Source organism: Trematomus bernacchii, unplaced genomic scaffold (genome assembly GCF_902827165.1).
Source record: "Trematomus bernacchii unplaced genomic scaffold, fTreBer1.1, whole genome shotgun sequence".
Classification (NCBI taxonomy): Eukaryota; Metazoa; Chordata; class Actinopteri; order Perciformes; family Nototheniidae; genus Trematomus; species Trematomus bernacchii.
Genome location: NW_022987342.1, coordinates 7695271 through 7719827, shown reverse-complemented (window position 1 = coordinate 7719827; position 24557 = coordinate 7695271). Strand labels below are relative to the sequence as shown.

The following is a 24557-nucleotide window of genomic DNA, read 5'->3' as shown; positions in this document are numbered from 1 at the left end:
TATTTTGAAAATGTGTATTATGTGTTAGAAAGTCTTAATGTATAGTATAGAGTAGCTCCAGGGGAAAGACCACTTTCCTTTGTTGTTGTAATACTTTTTAGGGCGTAAAGGCCAAATGTCACAGAAACTAAAAATATATGAAAAATGTAGAATTATCTTTGTTAATGATTTATTGATTTGATCTGTTTATTTAAAAAATAACCAATATTTCTAGAAAACTACTGAGTCAAGAGTTCAAACACAATAGCGCTCTCCCACTGCAAACAGGCCCTGTATGTAGATACTGTAGATACAAAGTAATTATGGATATATATATTTTTTTAAACTAAATCACAACTACCACTTCCTAATCTATGACATTTATAACTTGACTTGTTTTTTTATTCTTTTTATGGAAATGGGAGAAAAAAATTGGAAGTGGAGGATTCAGGTTGAGTCTATATTAAATCGTCACACATGTGCAAAGTACCACACGTACACAGGGACATTTAGACTCTGCATTTAAACCATCCTAATACATGGAGCAGTGGGCAGCATCTATACTGTATATATGTAGGGAGCAGTGTGGGGGTCGGATGCCTTTCTCAAAGGCACCTCGGAAGTGCCCAGGAGGGACACTGGCACCTTTAAAGTGTGAGTCCACACTCGTACTTGGTTCGTTCCTGGGAATTGAACCAGCGACCCTCTGGTTCCCAAGTGAACTCCCTTGGGCCAGAGTCACTGCCACCAATTATTAAGTTGATCCACTCGACATATGTTGTTTTCTTCAGTACACACTTTACCCTCTGCTCAGTTTTTGTGAACGCACGCACATTATCCTCCTGTAATAATCTTCCCTCTCTCCACTCAGCCCCACTTGGCGGTCGGCAGCAACGACTACTACATGTCCATCTATTCAGCAGAGAAGAGGCTCAGATAACACACCAGCATTCACCACAACCCAAAACAACCCAAAACAACCCCCCCATATGACTTCCTACCCTGAGCCTCGAGCTCAAGGATGTAAAAGACGTTTTTTGTTGTACATAAGCAATTACCACCCTGAATGTTCTAGTGATGGCTGCTGACAAAAACTCGATATATATCTATATAGATATATATATATATTATTATTCTCACTGTTTATTCATATTCTTATTATGAAGCTAATGATTGTAGACTTGGCTGTGCTGAGGAGTGTGTATATTTAAATAGCGTATACAGAAGAATAGAGGTTCTATTTTAAAAGGAGTGGTACCCCCCCTCCCTGGCGCACAGCGAGCATCATTACCTGAACCAACTGTGGACCGAGGAGGTGGTGGGGGGGGTCACCCAGAGGATAACACACTGTTCAAAGACCTTCACTGGGGCAGGAAACACAAGTGTGGCCCCGGTGTGTTTATACATTCATTTTAATGTCCGTCTCAGAGCCGCAGCACTCGGAGCGAGACGTTTGCAGGGACGGACCAGAGAGGGAGGACGCTGCCCCCCCCCACCAGGCGGACGTGACGAGTGTCTGTGTGTTAAAGTGTATTTTAGCACAGATGTGCCCCACAGTGAGTCCTCATAGCCTTGGACTTAAAAAAAAAGATGCCTGCTCCCGTGCCACAGCTCTCCTTCTTGCTTCCTTGACCCCAGCGTGCCAAACAGAATCATATTTTCCATGCAAGCTCCTTTTTTTCTGGGGGGTGTTTTTTGTTGTTTTACTGTTTTTGTTGTTTTAAGGTGTCGCCTGTAAAAAGGGAAATCCTTTATTGGCCCCAGGATGATACATACGCTCATTGGAGCACAGTGAGAGGAGTTGGTTCTAAGCATCCAGTCCGCCAGCTAGCCTGCGGTACCCGCCCTGCAAAGCAATACAAACCCTCCCATGATTCTGCCTCAAGCTCCTCCCTGAAACCTAGAACCCCCCCCCCCCACAGCATTAAAGGTGCCACAGTATAGCAATACAAACACACCCACTTCCAGGTTCCGCTAACTTTTCGTTGACTCATCATCAATCAGAGGAGGTATCACCCCATCTACTCACAGTGACAGGAAATATGTCAATGTAATTTATATTCCTGTGACTGATTCAACTTTCTGCTAATCTCATGTCCACATGTGGAATCAAAAGATGGCAGGAGAAACCCTTCAAGTATTTCTTTTGACCTGAACACTGGTCTCAAAATCCCTTTTTTTAAATGTTGACCCTGGATCTAACTGCAGGGCAGCTTTACAAACGGTTAACACAACCTTCTCGCACACGGCTCTGTGGGCTTGGAGATCTTTATGTTCAGTGACTCATCCGCCCCCCGTATAGATCATGTTTTATTTTGATAGAGCCTTATTGTTTTTCCCATCTTTAGTGTTGATTTTACTGCCAGGCTTTGTTTGGTTTGATTTTGTAAAGCAAAGATGGACACAAAAAATGAATTGCATGTTAATCTGTCAGAGCTTTAACTGCGTACCTGAACATGCTCACTTTTTCTGTGAGCCTCCTCAAACCCATGTCGAGCACCTGTGAACCGGCCCAGTGTCTCAGCGTGACGGACAAGTGAACTCGGTCACATGACCGGCTGCAGAGATCTTGGACATTGTTGTCACTGTGGTGCTGTTCAGTAAGACGCCTCTCTTGTTAGAAGGTGGACCCTTGTTGTGTTTTTCGTGCAGTATCACCATCGACGGTCTTCCTCTGTGGGGCTGCAGCTTTGCTTATTTAACTTTTTTTTTTAATTCAATCTTTTTTTTCCTTCTGTTTTGTAATTTGTATGTTTTTAATTCTGCTGACATTTTGTTTGCCTTACCCTCAGTGAGGTGGAGGGGAGAAGACAGCCTTACCCTCACACAGACACACTCATATTTAAATCTTTCCTGCTATTCCCGCCTTTCATTGTAAACACACCCCAACAGCTGCCCCCTCCTTTCTTTCCTGCCACGTCCAAATCACCCCTCTGCATCAGCCGTTTCCCAGGAGAAGGAACGGACTTGTGGAACAGAACAGGAACACACACCAACAGTTTCGACTGCAGTCACATTAGTCCCCCAGTCACCCCATCACTGAGCTCTTTGACTCTCTGCGTGGTTATCTCACCCTTCTTCACTGACTCACTCAACCAACACACTGTATTTTGGCATCGGCCCATTTGCTCAGAATCACATTCATCTCTAAGTATCCTGCTTTGAGTTTTAAGATTTTAGATCTGGAGAAAAAAGAAAGACTTTAACAAAGTAGTAAAGGAAAAATGAAAACAATCAGGTTTGTCTGTGAACATAGACTGCTTTGCTGACTGGTTTATGAGACGGGAGATGAAATAAACCAAATACAACACTGTTTTGTGTCCTTTCATGCCATTAAAACAATCATCTCTGTTCCTCTTATATTATAGTCTGTGTTGTAAAAAAAGTATTCTTGGACCGTTGTTGTGCTCTGTAAAGCCATGAGAGAAATACATAGTGTCAACATCTTTCAGCTAATCACGTGCACCCAGCATGCTAGCCAACCATCACTGTACCTGAATGTAGCCAGTTAGCTTAAGCAACAACACTCGTAAAGTAATTCTAAATCAACCAACTGCTCCAAATTATTAATAACTGACTTCTCCTTTTATTAATGTTAACAGTGTTAAACATGTTACCTCACTATCCAGCTAATTTGCTTGGTTTGATCGTGAGTCAGGATGAATTACTCAGTTGTAAAGGGAAGAGACAGTGTTAGCGGTAGCAGCTAGCTAGTTAAATTCTCTAATGTCTTCCTATGAAAAAGACATTGTAGCAGCTAGCTGTATCTACAACAGTCTCACGGCATTTCGTGTTATAGTCACGAAATTAATCTATTGATTCGTGTTCACCAACACGATTTCGCCATTTTTTTCGTGTCACACAGAACGATTTTAAAAGAAATGTAAATAATAACAAATTAGAAGGAAAAACAGATTTAAAAAAATACAGATTTCAGTATTCTGACACAGAACGATTTTAGAAGCATTAGGCGCTTTCACGCCAAGTACTTTGCCGTACTTAGTTCCCAGTACTAAGTTCAGCAGAACTCTTAAGTTCCAATCAGGCGCGTCGCCTGGCCCCGGATGTGTATTCTTTAGCCCCGGACAATTCTCCCTCAATACTGTCTATAATACATTAACCGTGCTTTACCTGAACCTCATCATGACACTAGAGAGGACGGCAGGATTGTAATTTTGCGTGTTCGGTGAATGCAACAGAGGCAAGACACCAGACCAATCACCAGAGAGTTGCATGGAAATAAACGTATCTTATTGGCTGACAGGTACCTATCCTGTGACAATGTTTAAACTGTCAGTCGGACTCTGAGTATTTGAAGATGGACATAAGAACATTTTTTCTTAAAAAATACAACAATTCTCAAGTGGTGGCTCACACAACAACCCCAGAGCCACCACTTGCGTCAGGTAAACAAGGTATGTAAATGTCAGTAAACTTCCAAGTTATGCGAACATGTAAGCAAAGCATAAATTACAGATACGTTGTTGACGTTACTTTGAATCGCGCGGGTAAGCTAAACCGTTAGCAAGTAGCTATAGCTAGCCAGTGATATTAAATTAACACTTTGTCATACAATATAAATGTTATGTTTTTTAGCGTTACCTGTTGATTTCAAAGAAAGCTCTCTGGAAAATGTTGACTTACTATCAGTGTTCGACATGAAGCTAGAAGCTACCTTACATTACACAGTCACAGGGGAGTGATTTGTAAAATATCCATAAAGAAAAAGAAAATCTGTTTACAGTTCTGTTTCATATGGGTGTTGAAAGATGTATCCATATCTCTTAATGTTGCTCTCAAAGTGCACCAGATTGATGCTTTTAACTTCAATTTAAAAAAAAAAATCTTCATGCCCCCGGACCCCCTATAGGAGGTGAGGACCCCCCTAGAGGAGGTGAGGACCCCCCTAGAGGAGGTTCACCCCCCACTTGTAAAAAATTGCACTTTACCCCTGCTTACACCGGGGTGAGCTGATTATCGAGCCTTCATTGTAACAGTCACAGGTGTACCTTAATGTACCTTAATGTACCTTAATGAACTGTGGGCTAAGCCCCGAATGTGTCCAGATCCAGGAAACGCCCCTGGTTCTGATGAACTAAGTACTGGGAAGAGCAGATCGCGTTCACACCGGAATAAGTCCCTGAGGGTGGATTAGGCAAATGAAGCCGCTGACGTCACTTCTTCTTCTGCCTTGGGTTTACTGGCAGGCCGCAAACAACTTCACGGCGTATACTGCCACCCAGGGGCGGACTGGGACTAAAACACAGCCCTGGAATCTCACCCAGACCAGCCCACGTAAATTGTCAACGAGTTTTACGTGGCGTGGTTTGCAATCCGCCCAGCCAATCAGAAATGGGAACCTTTTTCTCCCATGAAAGTACCTGATCTCTAGTATAGGGGGGGGTAAAAAGGTTCTCATGAACACATTTTGGTTCCGGATTTTTTTGGTGTGAACGCAACATTTCGGAACTATATCGGAACTAAAGTGGGAAAAGTACTGCGGTGTGAAAGTGCCTATTGTAACAGTCGCAGGTGTACTGTGTATGTGCGTGTGGGGAGTGTTGCAGTAGAAATGTCCACTGTAGCGCCCGGTACCTTAATGTACCTTAATGAACTGTGGGCTAAACCCCGAATGTCGTGTTGGTGAACACGAATTAATAGATTAAATTAATTTCGTGACTATAACACGAAATGACGTGAGACTGGGTTGGTATCTAGCTAGATAGCGTGATGCTAGGTGATTAGCCTGTTGCGAGGAGGCTGATGGCTGGATGGTTGGCTGACCGTAAAAGAAGTTTGCAAAGATAAAATACTTTAACCTCTTCTACACCGCACCCCCGATGTCGGGGGGAAAAACACGTCATCTGAGGAAACAGTGTCTGAGGGCATCTTAATATTTAAACTATGAATGTTTTATATCCATGTAACGGGAAGAAACTCATCTAACTGATCATTTAAAAAAAAAAATCAAAGACGCTGAGCCTCTGAATTAGCAACGAGAGAAAATTGCTAACAGATTACTGCACCGAAATTCACTCATAAAACCTTATTATTTATCTTTTCTGCACATCCAACACATCGTTTCACATCGTGAGATGACACAGAATCGATGGGTACATACATTATCACTCTATGATACGAACTCGCGACTTCATAAACAAAAACAGACATCAAAACATGGCACTAGGTAGCTAAAAACGCTAACATGGTTTACCTGTGTCGTAGTCAGAGATGGGGTCGTTACTAAAAAAAAGTAATATATTACACTACTTCGTTACTCTCTACATAAAGTAACTCGTTACTTTACTCGTTACTTTACTCGCAGGGCCGGCCCGCCCCTCCCTACAGGCAGATCACGCAGACTGCTAAAGTTTCAAATGTTCTCTTTAGTTCAGTTTCCATTGTCGCATAAGACTGATCCAGATAGCTCTGACTATGGCTGTCCTCTGTCTCCTGCTATCTGTATTTTGCGCAGTATATCTCTGAACGATGCGATGGTGATTCCACTGTGCAAATGGGCAACATTACCTCTACTATGAAGGATGCTACAAGCCTGTCCATCTCGGCTTTGGTTACCGGTCCTCCAAATTCTAATTTGTGCTGCTTCGGAGTCGGCGGCGGCACACTCACAACATCCTCACTCTGGGTTCGGGGGTCCTTAGCTATTAGCTTCACCTTAGCATGTGTTCTTTGCAGGTGTTTGTTGAGGTTTGACGTGGTGTTTGCAGCAGTGGATAACAGCTTCTGGCCTGGACACAGTTTGCACCTCACCATCACATTCCTGTCTATTCTTCGGACGAACTCAAAATAATGGGCATACCTCCACCCCTCGAAAGTTATCGCTGACTCAGCCATGTTTATGCAGCACTGCACGTGGAGATGTGGACGCGCAAGTCGCGCAGATTACGTACATATAAACCTGCTGCGGAAACCCCTCTTGTCTGTCAGTGTGATTATGACTGATTTTATAAAAGTAACGAAGTAACGCGTGTCGGGGCAATGTTAGTAACTGTAGTGTGATTACTGAATTATAAAAGTAACGTGTTACACTACTCCGTTACCGACAAAAGTATTATTATGTCCGTTACACCCAACTCTGGTCGTAGTCTGGTCAAAAGTGGTCTTCAATGCTGCTGAAGTTAATCCATAGGTTAATCCAATGTGTCTGTGTCCCTTTGAAATGATTTCTGATAATCCATAAGCAATAAACCTGCTTTTCCGTTTCCAGATATCAGAGCTAGAGTATAGGTTCGCTCTGATGCAAAACTGCATGCGCGAAGCCCTCACCTTTTTGTTTTTACCATGTGTGTGAGTGGGGAGATTCCCCTTCGATTCTATTGGCTCTAACGGTCAGAAAGAGATGTCAATCACCAAAATCGACCAATGGGTTCCAGAGAAACGGTAAAACCCCCATTTACACCCAAATCACCTCAGAGGTGGAGTTTACTTATTATATGTTGTACTTTGGATTCCAAAAGCTTTTAGTCTACCTTACCATCATCCAAGGGTAGTTTTCACTCTAAGTAAAAAAGAATTTTTGGACTGACACTATAATTTACAGTTTTTTACTATGTTCAATCTGAATTTTCTTTAAAATAAAAAACATCTATATTGATTCTGACTTTTCTACATCCAACTCACAGGTTTATCATTACTTTGAGAAAAAAGATTATTAATGTAACCCTTTTAGAAGGGAAGATATTTGCAGCTCCACCTACCTGTGTCCTGTAAGAGCCCGGCTGAGATTTATGTCTGTAAAAACACTCCATAGTAGCTGAGCTCATCCATTATCTTCCCTTCAGGAAATGGGCTATGCTAAACAAAGGCGGTTATCCCTGTCTTGTTCACCTCTCTACCTGCACAGCTCTGCCAGCAAAGGTCAGAGGTCAAAGGCCTGAGTACTGCAATACAGCATTATTGTGACTACCATTTCACACGCACACAAACACACATACATGAAGGAGACCTGCAGAACATTCCACAACGGCAAAAGAGCCGGGAGGCATGGACATCCTGAGGAAACAACACTCACTTCCTGGCAAATTAAGCCAAGCCGACGGCTGCTGGGGTTGATAACCGCCACCGCTGGCTGACCACTGACTGGCTGATGTAGAGCACCACCTTAATGTCCGCTCCCGCCCATCAGAATCAGATCTGCCCCCCACACACAGCCAGCAGAGTCACTAGTGTGGTAACCAGCGGGACAGCCAGCAGAGTTCCTCAGACAGGATGGGCCTTCTACTTCTGCTTACCTCCATGCTCCTGTCCAGCTGTAAGATCACTGACCTTCTATCTTCTGCTTCTTTGGACTTCTTTTTGTGGAGGTGATGATCGATTTGTTTCTAACCTGGTGCTTTACTTTCTTATCTCCAAGACTTCCATTCAGGGAGAGTGGTGACGGCACAGCGATGTAAGTATGATCTAAGATAAAACACACTTTACTTTTCTGACTGAATGACTTCCACAGAATAGTTTGGAACACAAGGTGGGGTTTACAAATGCCCAGTGTTTTATTTATTGTCAGACTTATTGACCTTGAATTTGAACTTTCTATTCAGTTGTTGGCAACACTTCTAGTTGAGACACATGGTCAGTGGAAAATAGTGGTGTTTGTTATCAGAGCTGTGTGGTCGCTGCTGTCTGGTGGAAACGCTGTGGCAGGGAGTGTTAGGAAAGTGTTGGTTTGCTGTGTCACACGCCCCCCCCGTCCTCTGGAGTTGGTTGGTGATGGAAGGCATGAGTCAGCCGGGTGGGTTGTAGTGGACGAGATGGAGGCATCGTCCGAGCCGGGATCAAGGTTTAAATAATGACCCGTATTTGGATTGGTCTGTGTTTTTCTTGAAATATATATGGAAAAGAATATCTTTGATTTTAGTGGAAGGTGTACTGAGATGCTTTGACGAAAACAACAAAAAGGATTCTGGATTCAGTATAGAGATGCTAATTTCAGTGTCTACAGTATAATGCTTTGTGATAATAAAGACTGTGTGGCAAATCTAGGCATAAATGAAGAATAAAAACTATAAGATTATGGAGTTGATTATGATTAAAACAATTTTATCAACTGATTGCAATAATGAAAACACACACAGCAAACTTAAAACAAGATGTCAAATGTATTAACGCTAAACACAAACGCTTTTTACGATAATGTTATTTCCTAATTATCAGTGACTTCCAGAATAACAAGTTAAAAATATATATATATTTTACATATATATATGTATATGTTTCATGAATAGAATTGGTAGGCCAGAACTATGGTAGCCTTTTATTTGTGTGGTTTTTCAACAGATGAAGTTTGTGTGAACGATTACTGTCCATCAGCATCAATATGTTGTTTAATAGAAAGAAAAAGGTTTTAGAAGAGATGTATATTTGGAAAATAAGAATGATTGAGAATCTTGGAAGAATTCATTATTAATAATTGATCATTTCTACAGTGTGGTGTTACTTCTTTTACTTTACTTAAAATATGTGTGTACCCACCACTGAAAATAATTTATTACAAGTAAAGGCCCTGCATTTATGTTCTCTATTAAGTAAAAGTACTGAAGGATTAGTACTTAAGTATCCCACTGTCTGATATATGATGACGTATAACATTCTTCGATCATTTAAACTCATTTTGTTGTTGCAGCTGTGTGGTGGAGCTCATTTTAACTACGTCATACAGTACAGTAGTTTGATCCACTGTTCTCTCATCTTATATTTTGAGATTTCTGGGTCTTAAACAGTCATTAAAATGAACCTACTGGGGAATTTTGGTCAATTGCTCTTTGGCTTTTCTTGTAAGGGAATAACTGGTTTAATGTTTAATAATGTGCCAAACTATATAAGCGATCAAATGTGTTTAATGTGACATCTTAATCTGAAAAGTAATTATAGCTGTACATCCAGTGGCTCCGGTCGCACTGAAATGTAGTCGATTTATAGTAATAAAGTAGCATGACATTAATTAAGTATAATAACCAGAGGTGGAAGAAGAACTCAGATCTTGTACTTAAGTAAAAGTGCAAATACCAGAGGAATACTCTGTTGCAAGTAAAGCTCCTGGTATCAAAATGTTACTCAAGTTAAAGTACAAAAGTATTGGCAATGCCCATTGTAAGCACCAAATCATTTTTAACTTAGTACGTATTAATACTAAGTAAATACTAGTATACTAGTAAAGTACAAGTACCTCAATGTTTCACTTAAGTACAGTTCTTGAGTAGATGTACTCTCCAGCCCTGGCTCAGTGTTTCTGCCATCATTCACACAGCGGACCCTCGGCCCGGCCCCTCTGATTCACCTCATCATCGGCGCTGCCAGCTCCTGCTGAATGATGCTGGGCGGGGGGGGGGGGGCAGAGTCAGAGGCTCTGAAGTGGTGATAGGTCCCCCGGGGGCCCTGTTTGTCTCACAAAGTGCTTTTCCTGCCCTTTTTTCTTCTTGTTTTGCAGGTTTGTTTACTGCCCCACCTCAACTGAGTCACAGCAGCCTGTTGTTTCTAAAACTCAAACACAGGCGGGAGCAGTACTCAGATCTTGTTCTTGTACCAGAGTGTAGGAATACTCTGTTAAAAGTAAAAATCCTGCATTCTAAATGTTACTCAAGTAAAAGTAGAAAAGTATTAGCATCAAAATATACTTAAAGTACTCATTGTGCATTACTCCAATTTACTCCAGGTCTAACTAAAGTCTGATTTAAGTGTTGATTATATTTCACATCATTGATCCAAATCTTTAAAGTAACTAAAGCTATACACATGTAGTGGAGTAAAAGTACACCATTTACCTCTGAATTGTAGTGGGGTAGATAGTAGCATAAAATACTCAAGTAAAGTACAAGTATCGCAATATTTTACTACAGTACTTAAAGGGGACCTATCATGCAAAATGCACTTTTGTACATCTTTTATACATGAATATGTGTCCCCGGTGTTCCAGGGAACTCACCAAGTGTCAGAAAACACAACCCTCTCTATTTTCCTCCATACCCAAATCTCTAAAAACGGGGCAGCAACGGATCTGATAAAAACTGATCCAGATTTGAACATTTCACTGACGTCAGGACGGTGGCGCTACGGCTATTGGGCCAACTCTCCACCTATCAGGGGAATGTGGGGTTGGGCCACGGCCGGCCATTGCCGCTCGAAAGCGCTGGAGACGCTGTAGTACATATGCCAGGCCTGTAAGTGGCGATGTAGTCTGCCACAAAAGCAGCGAAGAAGACTTCCCGCGCATGGTTGCCATGGTTGCCCTTCTGTTTATTCTCCGCTGTGGCTCTTTTTCTCCCTCCCCGAGGCAAGCGTTTGCTCCCGCTGCTGTAATTCAATGCAATCCCTCCCCGTCGAGGCAAGCACTGTAGTTCTCTCCGGTTAGTCCACCAGCAGATGACAAACACCCACCTCTCCGCCTCTTCCAAGGAACGAGGGGACCGTGCGGCAGAGTTTCAGTTAGGTTTTCTTTCGCCGGTCAAGATGTCCGTTAAAGTTTAAACCTTCCGGACAAAATTAGAAAAGTGCCGGTCAAAGGTCTTCTTTGTTATTTATTGAGCTTTAAAACAAATGAATAACGACTCTATATAATAATATAATAAAACACGGAGGTCGGAGATCTCTTTCTCCCCCTCTTCTGACAGCCCAGCAGCTGATCAGAGCACGCTCCCTTCTCCTGCAGGGGGGCGTGGTCAGCTGCAGCTCACAGAATCAGCCCCCTGCAAAAACAGGGCTGGAAAGAGCAAATGGAGCGAAATGAGGCATGGCTAAAATGCAGGATCTGTTTGGTATTTTGAAAAAAAAACTATATTTATATACTTTATATAGGTATGGCCCTACAATATATTGTTCAAATATAGCATTATAGGTCCACTTTAAGTAAATCTACTTAGTTACTTTACACCACTACTCAAACATACGTGTGAGCAGGTGCTCTCTATCTGTGGTTACACTCGGAACACTGAACTGTTGTCACTTTTTAAAGTTACTTCTGAAAGACAAAATGTGGCTCCTTCATTCACTCAGTCACAGCGGCTTCTACTTTCATGAACCTGACAACAAATGGATCTTTCTTTTCTTTTCTTTTGCCTGCATGTACCTGGGGACCACATGATCATTTAAACTGATGGCTGCTTGGGATCAGTTCAGGTGACTATGGCTGCTTCTAACTTCTCTTATTTTAATTTCCTCGCTCCTCGGTCCTCGGTATCACCGGAAGTTGATTTGTCTGCGCCATCTTGAGTAGCGTCCCATTGTCCTTATTTGTGCCGGAGGACCGAGTATCGAGGAGTGATAATGGAGGAACAACCAGACCATCCTCCGGTGAAATCCTCAGCCACTCGCCCCGCCGCCTTACTGTGTATCGCTCACTGATTGGATGCTGCAGCGCATGCACTGATCTGATGCTTCTTGATATGAGAGCAGTTTACCAGCGGAGTGCAGAAAACACATGAAACTCACGGGACTCACTCCTCAGTTTATAATAATAATAATAATAACTTTAATTTATATAGCGCCTTTCATCAACCCAAGGTCGCTTAAACAGTGTTTTGTTTCAATTAATGTATCATTTAGTTAAAAATATGTGATATATCTGAACAACAAAGTGGACAATCCAATGAATGTTAATTTAACTGGGTTTTGATAGATAACATATCTCTTTTTCTTCTCTCAATAATTGTCATTCTTTTGTGCACTCAAATCAATATTAATCAAACTATTGTTCGTTTATACATTTTAAGAATGGCGTTTATCTTTTTTGAGAATGAGTTCTTATTTTATTTTATTTATTTGGGTCTACAACAGATGATACAAATGTTTATGTCAGTAAATGTGTACTAACAGAGGCGGGGGTGTTTGTGAAAATAACGGGGACAGAGCTGGCTGCTGTCAGAAGATCAACTGTGCGGCGTCGTCACAAACAGACGTCGCTTCACGTGACGCTCCGAGGAAAGGACATCCCATTGCTCTTAAAACGAATTTCCCTGCTTCTTCTCCCTTCTCGTGGTTTACTTGCGTCTCTCCATGCTTCCCTGGTGGGAGGGACGCAAGGATTGCATTTAAGAGAAGTGAGAAGCAGCCCCTGAAAGTGTTCACATTCTGCCAAGTCAATGACTCAGTTGGGCTGCTGTCATCAGTCCAGAGACCATGAGGCTTAGAATTAAAAAGTAAACCATCATTGCTAACTGTGAAGAGATTAAAAACATTTTGTTTCAAAACCAAGCAACATTTAGGCTGGATACAATACATTTAAAGGGAAAGTTGTTTTTGTTTTTTTTCAAGTGTATGAGCTTCTTTTCCACTGTCAGCATTATAGTATAGTATAGTACAGATGTAGCAGCTTATTTAGGACAGTTTGAAACGCGAGGGTCGTGGTCGGCCCGTGAACGGCCCGTGAAAGGCCAGTGATGAAGAGCCTGCCCCCAGTCTGACTTGAGACCGCCCCCATGATAAATAAATGTAATTATTGTGAAGCCAGCAGCAATGGATCATTGATCCACCAGGGGGTGCAGTGGGGTTCCACACTGGAGCTCATGTGAAATCAACTTCAATACAGTAAGCTGGATGTACAGTATGTCTGGTACTACTGTATAGCGGATCTTTGTTAAGATCCATATGTCACGGATAGGATCATAGTCTGTGCTAAATAAGACATGTAATCATTTACAAACATCACCATGTTGTTATTTAACAAAATAATGTTGTTTAGTCGAAAAAAAACGAACGAGAGGAAATGCAGCCGGCTCTCGATTTTTAATCCTAATTTAATCATCATCTTCACCACGATCATTTATGTTTATGTTCGCCGAATTGACATGAAATCACTGACAAATATGAATATTCTGTATTCAACTTCATTAAAACGATCAGGATTTTTCCCCACAAGTCGTTGCAAATTATCCCGCTTATTACATGGCCACATTCTCAACAAAGTAACGACATGACTTCCAATCTTAATTGAAATGCTTTTATGGATTTAGAAAATGTTTTTATTGATTTAAAAAATAGTTGTATTGATTTAAATTGACATGCATCCGCTAAGAGAAATAGTCACTAGACACTTGACACAGTGGCTTTTGGCGAAGCAGAAAAAGAACACTCAAACCGAGAGATGAGTTATTTTGTTTGATTTTAAATAAACAAAGTCTTGGCTTTCAGAATATGAAACTTTTATTTCCAAAATCACACGATAAATACATTTGTGAAGCTTGTAAAGGGAAGATGACAGGCACCTCTCACTCGCAATCTGCTCTTCCGCAGCGCCGCCCCCCTCCCTCCAGCTGAAATTATGAATGTAAGGCATATAGTAATCATAGATAACACGGCAGGGTCCGTTACAGTTTGTTTTCATCTGATTTCAAATAAACAAATTCTTGGCTTTCAGAATATTAAACTTGTTTCGGCAAATTTAGATGATAAATACAACTATGAAGCTTGTAACGGCATAATTACAAGCGGAGAACGGAGTAATTTAACGTTACAGCAGGCATAACAACAGCCGGTGTTTCTCGTGAGTGTTTTCCCCGGGAAACAAACACAATATACACTTACGCAAAAATACACAAACACACAGGTTAGGCTTAGGGTAAGATATTGAGTAAGAAAATGTTTTTATGAACCACACAGCTTCTAGTATTCCAAGACCCGACCGGACAAAAAGACGTGGTGCAGGCACGAAACATACTACCAATAGGAATACATTGCTTTTAAAATCGTTCTGTGTGACACGAAAAAAATGCGAAAATCGTGTTGGTGAACACGAATCAATATATTAAATTAATTTCGTGACTATAACGCGAAATGCCGTGAGACTGGGTTGGAAATAGAGGGGTGTGAGGCATGGCTACAATGGGTGATCTGTTTGGTATTTTGAGCAAAACACTTCAGAGACATGTTTTGTATAGATATGGCCTTATAATATATTGTTCAAATATAGTATAATACGTAGGTGAGCTTTAAAGGTCCCATGTCATGGCCATTTCTACTGATCATAATTCCATTGTTGAGGTATACTAAAATTGATTTATATTGTGCAATTTTCCTAAATCACATTGGTTTCTCATACAGCATCTCTGTATAGTATGTGTATTCACTTTCTGTCCTAAACGGCTTGTTGGAGCTCCTGCCCCCCCCCCCTCCCTATGAGCCCAGTGGCCGTCTGCGAGACAGCGAGACACAGCGAAACCCAGCCCGAAACCAGCCCGAACACACACACACACCCGCAGCCTGGCTGGGAGTTTGTGTGTGTGCTCACACACCGACTCACAGCCTCGCCGCGTCCCGCCGTCTCAGGTAGGAGAAATCGGCGGGAGCTGCAGCTGAGAAAAGATTGAGTGTGTGTGTGAGGAAGTCCGCGGATTGGTCCATTTGGACCAATGGGTCCATTTGGGTATGGGCACGTCACTGTACCCAGGAAGAAAAAGAGAAATCTCCAACGAGGCTTTCTGGGGCAGCATAGACAGGTATTTTCTGTGTTAGAGTTTTACTTGCTACAGGGTGTACTTTGAGGGTTTGTGACTTTGCAGACCGTTTACATGTATAAAAACCTTCATAGCACACAAGGGGACGGGTAATAACCGTAAAAGCATGACATGGGACCTTTAAGTCTAATACATTTGTTTGAATATGCTCCCTAGCATTCACGATAAGAAACATCACCCTGTCCATCGAGCCCGCTCCCGATGTGACTCGGGACACCAATGTGACTCTGAGATGCCAGGCCTTCGTCAGCAGCTCTGGGCAGGAGGCGCTGAGTCGTGAGTACAGAATATACAAGGACGGCAACACCATCTACTCCAAGAACACAAGCACCTCAGAGGATCTGCTTTACCCTCTGTCCGAGGCCCGAGTATCCAACTCTGGCAAATACAAGTGCAAGATCAGCATTGAGCGGAGAAACATGACGAGTGGAGCCGAGAAACTCACAGTAGCAGGTCGGTTTGATAATGTGGATACAGTATTATCTGTGGTTGTTTGAGAAGTTCAGGTGAATTTGATGGTGTTAGAATTGTTTTTTAAATGTGGTTAATTTAAACGCTTGTTGGCAGCATTCTCCTAAAAAACCAGTGAGATAGGCATGATTAGCATTTTTTTAAGCCATATATTGTAACTGAAACAGGAATCGAAATCCCATGCTTGGAAGTTCAAACCGTTTTTTCAAAATTAAAGTCTTAGTGTTTATGTGCAACAGCAAGTGGGATACATTCTTTAACATTGGTAGACGATGGTCTAATTTTGTTTACTTTTTTGAACTACTGTTGGATTAAAACTGCAAATCTTCCCCCATTTTGGGTCTCCAGGCCTGTCAAAACCAGTTCTCCACATTAACAAGGGTGTGGTCAGTGAAGGGGAGGAGGTAACAGCCACGTGCACAGCGCCCGGCGAGACAGGATCCTTTTTTTTTTACTTCTACGAAGACTCCAAAGAGATCCAGGAGAAGCAGGTAAACACCAACCAGGCGGAGGCCAGGCTTCACTTCAGCAGCACTGGCCACCACAAAATTCACTGTGGCTATACTGTCCTCGTAACGCCAGAGTCCTTCAAGTCAGAAGAAAGCCTCTCTGTCACTGTTTCAGTCAAAGGTGAGAAGCATCTTTACATTTCTATTATTTTCAAAGCATTTGTACGGTGGCCCTGAAGTGCAAGTCGAAACAACATTTAAAAAAAAAAAAAACACTACAGCATTTCATAAAACACAATGAAATTTCAGAAAACACTACAGCATTTCACAAAACGCTTCAGCATTTCAAAAAACACTACAGCATTTCAGAAAACGTTTCAGCATTTTGTGAAATGCTGTAGCGTTTTCTGAAATGCTGTAGTGTTTTGTGAAATGTTGTTTTGACTTGCACTTCAGGGCCACCGTACATTTGAGGCGTCTCAGAGCTTTTTCTTCATTGGTTTTGTCTCCTTAGCGCTTCCCATCGTAGCAGTTTTAGAGATTTTCCCCGAGTCCAAGATCTATGAAGGAGACAAACTCAACATCTTTTGCTCGGCCAAAAGCAAACTGCGCAGCTCGGAAAGTATCTACCTATACCTGAGCCATGGGAACCAGCTTCTCAGCAGTGGATACTCCACAGTCAACCACAGCATGGTTGCTCTGGCAAAGGACCCTGGGGAGTTTGAGTGCAGATTTGAGATGGGAAATGTTGTAAAATTTGACACAAAGGCGGTGTCAGTGACTGGTGAGTGGACAGGAAAAAGACCTGTGTGCAAACTGCAGCCTGCATATAAATATGTGTAATAGCTACTGATGTATGTTTCATCTTAAATATCAATGATTAGCATTAATACTGAGTTCTGAGTAGCTTTGTTAACTTTGCTAGCCATTGTTAGCAATACCAGTTAATAATGCATTACGCTGTATTTGTACATAAAAACTCCATAGTAAGCTTGGAAGCAACAAGGCCAGTGCCACAGATAAAAGTTGAAATGTATTCTGTATGACTGATTTATTAACATATACATAGGTGTAAATTGACCTTACTTCAGCTTCCACTGGTTGATGTCATCCAGGAGCTTGAGCTCTGGGTTGGTGAGGTTCTGCTGACTTTTCAAGGCGTACATTTGACTTTATTGGGCGTTAAAGTTGAAATTGGACTGGGAACTTTGAAATTCTAACTTACCAGTTCAACTGGAATCCATTACTATATTCTTATGAATGCTACACCTGTGGAGCCCCAAAACTGATACAATGTTGTTAAATGTTATCAGACACTCAGTCAGTGCTTAGCTTTTCATTTATTTTATCCAATTAACAGTATTTCTATTATTTATTGTTTAATAGAGTGCCACAGTGACGCGTCCTAAAACCCGTAAGTAAACTCCTTCCGGTTCATAAATCTATCGATCATAAATCTATCGATAAGATTTATGATTAGAAAATTATAAAAGTAGGGTAGACACGTGGATATTATCCGTCTGAACAAAACGTGATCTGTCTCTTCAATTTGTGTCAACCACAGACCTTATTTCGAGCTATTTTCCAAAATCCTATGGAGAAATTGCATTGGTTTTTGTCGAAGGAACTGGAAGTGGTAAAATGCTAACTTACTTCCGGGTTTTAGGACGCGTCACTGTGGCACTCTATTAGTCAGACAATCACATTTTGTTGTTGTAAATAAAAGCATTTCCACTATGAAGTGATATGAAAGCAGATGATGACTTGTTTTCTGTATCTATCCACAGAGCTGTTTTCAGTGCCCACTCTCACCATGTATCCTGCTGAAGTCTTTCAAAGGGAATTCGTGACACTAACCTGCAGAAGTGAGAGCTCTGCCTCTGAAAGACTTGGCAGGGACGAGTTGACATACACTCTTGATCCAACCGAAAGCCCACTGATCTCCAAAGTCAACGGAGTATTTTATGGCAGAGCCCTGCTATATGATTTCAACTATACCTGTGTAGCTAAAGCCAAGGAGATAGTGAAACGCAGTGAAATCCTGACTGTACGTCCTAAAGGTAAGCTCACGTGATGCGTCTTTCAGAGGCTGCATTTAACAAAGCCATTTTAAACACACACCTCTCTATGTTAATGTCTTAACATCTTAACAACCTTCTCTGCCTTGGATTGGCTTAACATGATAATCCAACCCCAAACCCTAACCAATTTTATTCATTATGCCTAAACCCAATCCAAACTACAAAGCCCATCCAACAAGAAAAGTACTAACCAATCATTGGTGGGTCATGACTCCGCCATACTAGGAAAAGCACATTTGTGCCCAGTCCTATTTTTACAATGTTGAGCCTTTGAAGACTAATACACTCAAGCCCCTGAGGGTTCAGGGTTTAGTTTTTAGAGGCGACATTGGCCAGTGTGTCTTATTTTTCCCTTTGTTCTTTTCAGTTTCTGTCTCAACTCCCAAGATCTCGGTGGTCGGCAGGGCGGTTATAGGACAGTCCTTCAAGATCCTCTGTCAGTCAGACATTGGCAGTCTGCCGATAAACTACACTTTGCTGTTGGGGTACGACCAACTGAACACAACCACCGTCAAAGAGCCCTTTCAACAAGCCCTCTTCACCGTCACCGTCAGAACGTCAGATGAAATAAGCAAGTACATGTGTGAAGCAAGGAATAGTCAGAAAGAAGCCCCACTCAGCAAAAGACTCAACGCTACAGTCATAGGTAAATATTAAAAACAAGTATGTTCCTCCATTTTTACATGTATAATGGATTAATTTGCCTTATCATTGTTGCTTAATCCAGATCAATCAATGTATTTACCGCATGATAATGGATTTGCGGCCATATACATTAAAACTATGGACAAATTAATCTTACCTCAAGATCCATTTAGTACTGGAGCCTTGTTGTGAAGCCTTTTACATTACCGTTTTCAGCAGATGGAGTTTGTCAAATTGTCTGTGCATGCTCACGTTTTCATTTTCTGAGCACTTTTAAAACATTTTATGTCTCGAGTTCCTGGCCTTTACGACAGCATTTGACAAAGCATCTCACCTCAATGTCTCTTTAGTTGCTCTGGTCCGTTCTAATGTGTCACATCATCTTAGCTAGATCAAGTTCGCCCATCGGCCATAGAACAATTATTCAAGCTGCTGCTTCCAAGGTAGAGATTTAACTTAAAATATCCCTTTTGTTTAAGGAAATAGTTTGACATTTTGGGAAACATACTAATCACTTTCTGACCGAGAGATAGATGGATTCATACCACTCATTTTTGTTTGATATATTAAAGGTGGGGTAGGTAATTTTGGAGAAACCAGCTTGAGTGCGCTAGAATTAGAAAATACACAGCCGGAACAAATCTGCCACTTCCTTACAGAGCCCCTCCTCCAACACACACGAACGCGCACATCACCAATGAGGGCACGAGATAAGTTTGTGCACAGATGGAAGGCTGACAGGCAGGTAGGCCATCCAGTTATTTTAGCCGGGCCGGCTAAAATGATTGGTCGTGCTTTTTACAGTATTACGGCTTCCACAGATGACATTTTTAATGGATTTTTTGTCAAAGCACTTAAGATATTCATTGCTATCGGGATGTTAAGAGCATTCCATGGAATATAACAAAAAGTGTATCTCGAGCCGGTTTCTCAATCTTACCTACCCCACCTTTAAGTTATCACAAGCAACCGATTAGCTTTGCTAGCACTAAGACAGGAAACGGGGGTAGAAGCTAGCCTGGCATTGCCCAACGGTAACAAAATCTACCTAGCAGTATCTCTATACTAACATAATAACTAGGGCTGTCAGTCGATTAAAATATTTAATCGCGATTAATCGCATGATTGTCCATAGTTAATCGCGATTAATCGCAAATTAATCGCACATTTTTTATCTGTTCTAAATGTACCTTAGAGGGATATTTTTCAAGTTTTTAATACTCTTATCAACATATGAGTGGACAAATATGCTTTATATGTTTGTTTATTATCATTTGAACAATGACAAATATTCTCATGAATATTAAACACAACAACCTCTGAACATTACAAATATTCGCCTCAATTCAACCTGGAACATCTCTCATACAATACTGTGTGTGTGTGTGTGTGTGTGTGTGTGTGTGTGTGTGTGTGTGTGTGTGTGTGTGTGTGTGTGTGTGTGTGTGTGTGTGTGTGTGTGTGCGTGTGCGTGTGCGTGTGCGTGTGCGTGTGCGTGTGCGTGTGCGTGTGCGTGTGCGTGTGCGTGTGCGTGTGCGTGCGCGTGCGCGTGCGCGTGCGCGTGTGCGTGCGCCTGCGTGCGAGAGAATGTGGAGACACTGTGATGGATCGTTGGAGCTATGTGCAGCTCAAGGCATATATGCTCGAACGGGAGCTGCCTGGACGCTGCAATCATGTTGCGCGTACTATCCGTGCTGAGTGTGCTGACTTTTCGTACAATGTCCCACTGTCTGGCTACCTGCATAAAGTCAAGTGCTCGGCGCAGTTGTCGGCGAAATGTCGCTCCTCTGTTTTCATTGAAACAGCTCCTTATATCCGTTAGCGCAGCTAGCTAGCACCAGATGCTAACAACAACAACAACGCGTAAGGTGTGCCTCGCTCGCTCCACACATACACACACCCTCCCGGTCCTCCCGATGGCCAGTCCGGGCCTGCCGGTGAGCGTGGAAGTGTGGTCTGCCACAAGCGGGCGGCAGGAGCGGGGCTGTCAGCATCAGCTTGTAGATGGTATTTTAAACTCGATGCGCTCTGAAACTACGGGGCGGCCGAGGACAAAAAATACACATGCGTTAATCGCGTTAAAATAATTAGTGGCGTTAATTTTTTTTGCGTTAACGGGTTATTAACGCGTTAACTTGACAGCCCTAATAATAACACATCAGGTCTAGTTTGTTTAATCTAAACAGAAACAGATTTCTACAGTAAAATTGTTGATGTTTTACAGGTGGCTAAGCTAAGCTAATCGGTTGCTTGCGGTAGATTCATAACTCTCATACAAACATGAGAATGGTTTTGATCTATTAATCTAAATTAACTAATAAGTATACTATTCCTAAATCAAATGATAGAGTGTGATTTAGTTCTTGTAATGTCTTAATGACTCATAGACACTGTTGGCTTACCTCACCTCTTTCCTCCCCCTTTTCCAGTGCCGCTCACAAACCCGACTCTGACCGTCCTCCCCCACCTACCAGAAATCTCTGAGGGAGATAATCTTTACCTCATATGTGGAGTAAATGGAACTCCGCCGGTCACGTTTAAGTGGTACCGTGTTGGCAATGAACATCCGCTGCATACCAACACCACCCACAGGAACCACACACACTACCAAGTGTCCGCGTTGTCCAAAGAGCACAGCGGGATGTACTACTGCGAGGCGATCAACCACGCCAACATCCTGGTCCGCAGTGACCTGGTCACCATAGAAGGTGAGACCAATCGATCTTTACACTCAGTAAGGGACTGCTACTGGTCCAGACCTGTACTTCTGTGACCCTGACCTCTGGGGCATACAAAACTGTCTCTTTAGAGAGATATTTAACAAAAAGCAAAGATACCTAGTTAAAGGAATACTTCACCCACAATGTGATAATCATTCTATCAGTTCCTCAGCCTGTGTTACCTTGAATTCTTCAAAAGAAATGTGTTCACTCCATGGTAAATTAAAAAAATCCCAAAACTGAGATATGTCTTGATGAATTTAAGTAAATGGGGGCAGAGTTAAACAATAGCAAAACTTTTTAGAAACATTTTTGGGGAAAACAGTTACACAACTGTTACAAAACTGTTACACAACTCGTCTCATTTATCCAGCCCTGGGCTGACTATTTCTCAAGCACATGCATTTTTACTGGGACCATCCTCTTTAAAGGGGCTCTGTGATTCTTCGGGGGTTTCCCTCTCCTTTAGTGTGTTATATAGATTTTTGATCATGTAAATGGTCTAAAAAGGCTAAAATCCCTGTGTTCCCTACAGAGGGAGTTTCTCTCCCACACACTCCCCCCCTGCCCTAAAGGCCTCCATTGTACTCCTTTGTTTACTTCCGTAACATAAATCCATCACTCAGTAACACTCACGCTATTGGTTAGCACTCCAACACTTTGTACGTGATAAAATAAGAGGAGGAAGATCTCTAGGCGGTTGACCAATCAAAGAGAGACAAATAAAGAGCTCTTTGAACATTAAAGCATGGAGACATGTCACAGTAGAGGCACAAAATGCAAATATGACTCTGAACATTTGCATAATATGTCCTTTTAAAAAAAAGTCCCAGGTGTTTACAAGTCACATTACATCTCACATAGTAGACTTACTTGGTAGCTGTATTTTTAAACGCTTGGTAAATGCTCCTGTCATTTCCAAGCAACCATAACCAGCTCATTGTATCATCTGATTTTATCCAGCAATACTATGAGTGTGAATTAAATTATTGTCTGCTGTGTTTTTCTCTAGGTTTCTGCCTCTGTCTCTGCTAGCTCCATGTGTGTGGGGAAAAGTCAAGCCCTGCACTGTGAAGCACAAGAGCAGAGCATATTAATGACTGAGTGAAGCTGCAGCAGTGCTCATAAAATGAATATATGGGAAACACTGAACAGATGTATGGCTTTGGGTAGGCCAAAATGATTTATTAAACAAATTATTATTATTTTTTCTCCGCCACATTAGGTCTTTCGGGGAAAGAGACAACATTTGTTTGGTTTTATACATCTGGGATTTTGAGTGTTATACAATACTCAATACTACACTGTACAAGTGTTTGTCCACTGCTTTAAAGTCAAAACTGCTCCACCAATCTGAATCTGCTCAAAGATTGTAGACCAACCCTTTGAGAGACTATATCAATCGACCTACCATAATAACATATTCAAGTTGGCCAACAACATCATCTCTGACCCTAACCATGTCCTGAGCAGCGAATATGAATTGTTACCATCAAATCGGAGAAACAGGGTCCCACGATATAATAAGGTTATACTGAAGTGCTCCTTTGTTCACCAGTCAGTCAGTCGAAGTTAAATCCCAGGTAAAAATGTACGTTACAGAGTCTCAAGCATTTTGTCTTCAGTGATCATGATATAATGTTTAATGTTTGTTTCCTTGTATCTTGTCTTAAAAAGTTATCCTTGTTCATGTCGCAAGTGGAGCTGCAACTTCATGTCAGACTTGAGCTGACATGAAGTTGCATAATGTAACGTAACGTATTGTAACCGAGCGTAACGCAACACAACGTAATGTCACGTATCGTTACGTATAGTTACGTATCGTTTCGTAACGTATTGTACCGTATCTATCTTAACGTAACGTAATTCAACGTAAGGTGCCTATCGCATCGTATTGTATAGTTTTGTATAGTTTTGTATCATGTCCTATTGTATCGTATTGTTTTGTATGATATAGTATCGAATCGTATTGTATTGCATTGTTTCATATCGTATGATCAAACACAATAAAATGATCACTTTGTCCCTCAAAGGACAAAGTGATAATTAAAGAAGACCGAAATGTAAGGAAGAGAGGGAAGATATCTGCCAGCTGTACTTGGTTGTTTGAATCAGAGGTCTCAGCTTGGAAATAAGAAACCCCCTTGCATTTGAGCATGCTTCATTGACAACATTGGATTTTAGGGTTGTCCTGTCTCATTGTATTCTATTCTCTTTTTCCCTCTTTTCTGTTTGTTTGTCACTGAGTGTCTGTGTCTCTCTCTTATAGTGCGCCTGGCGTTGTGGAAGAAAGTGCTGATCGGGGGCTTCTGTTTGCTGGCGCTGTCTGTGTTGGTGGTGGTGGTTGTGCTGTGCTTCAAATCCAAGAGAGGTAGAGAGACCTACAGTCCTCCAGCAACTCAGCCCTCACATATCTAACTATGTATCAAACTTCCCTCACCTACTTCCTCCTGCTCCTCTTCTCACCTCTCCTCTCTTATTGTAGGTAAAAGAGAAGCAGCTGCTGAATTGTCAGTGTGAGTTGGCTAAACTACTTGCTTCCTCTGAATGTGACACATACTGTGGAAGTTAGTGACAGTGTATCTAGTTTTATTAGCTTGATAGATGAGGGCCTATTCGTTTATTTTTGTATTGAAGTCCTTTAAATAACCAAACTGGTTGTTTTGCAATAATACAAGAACCCTCTGCAAAACCACAAAATTCTTTACTCCTGTTTAATTGAACGTGTTTATTAAAAAGGTTTATAGGTGC

At 41.7% G+C, this 24557-nt stretch overlaps 2 protein-coding genes across 13 annotated transcripts in view; both read left to right on the top strand.

The window, feature by feature from the left end:
* rptor (regulatory associated protein of MTOR, complex 1) overlaps positions 1 to 3292 on the top strand; it is a 219666-nt gene extending 216374 nt beyond the window's left edge. For all 5 annotated transcript variants that reach the window (XM_034130268.1, XM_034130259.1, XM_034130240.1 and 2 more), the window contains one exon: positions 851 to 3292. In XM_034130268.1, coding sequence (XP_033986159.1) covers positions 851 to 919 — 69 coding nt within the window. In that variant the 3' untranslated portion in view covers positions 920 to 3292. The remainder of the gene's footprint in view (positions 1 to 850) is intronic.
* Positions 3293 to 8122: 4830 nt separating this feature from the next.
* si:dkey-237i9.8 (platelet endothelial cell adhesion molecule) overlaps positions 8123 to 24557 on the top strand; it is a 35076-nt gene continuing 18641 nt past the window's right edge. For 3 of the 8 annotated variants that reach the window (XR_004555786.1, XM_034129319.1, XM_034129302.1), the window contains exons 1-10: positions 8125 to 8251; positions 8354 to 8389; positions 15597 to 15893; positions 16260 to 16541; positions 16875 to 17144; positions 18148 to 18420; positions 18809 to 19087; positions 21516 to 21794; positions 24076 to 24177; positions 24292 to 24322. Coding sequence is in view for 7 of the 8 variants with exons in the window: in XM_034129319.1 (XP_033985210.1) it covers positions 8209 to 8251; positions 8354 to 8389; positions 15597 to 15893; positions 16260 to 16541; positions 16875 to 17144; positions 18148 to 18420; positions 18809 to 19087; positions 21516 to 21794; positions 24076 to 24177; positions 24292 to 24322 (1892 nt within the window). In the remaining variant the exon portion in view is untranslated. Of the gene's footprint in view, positions 8252 to 8353; positions 8390 to 15596; positions 15894 to 16259; positions 16542 to 16874; positions 17145 to 18147; positions 18421 to 18808; positions 19088 to 21515; positions 21795 to 24075; positions 24178 to 24291; positions 24323 to 24557 lie in introns of all 8 variants that reach the window. The other 5 variants (XM_034129278.1, XM_034129269.1, XM_034129294.1 and 2 more) reach the window with 3 other exon arrangements.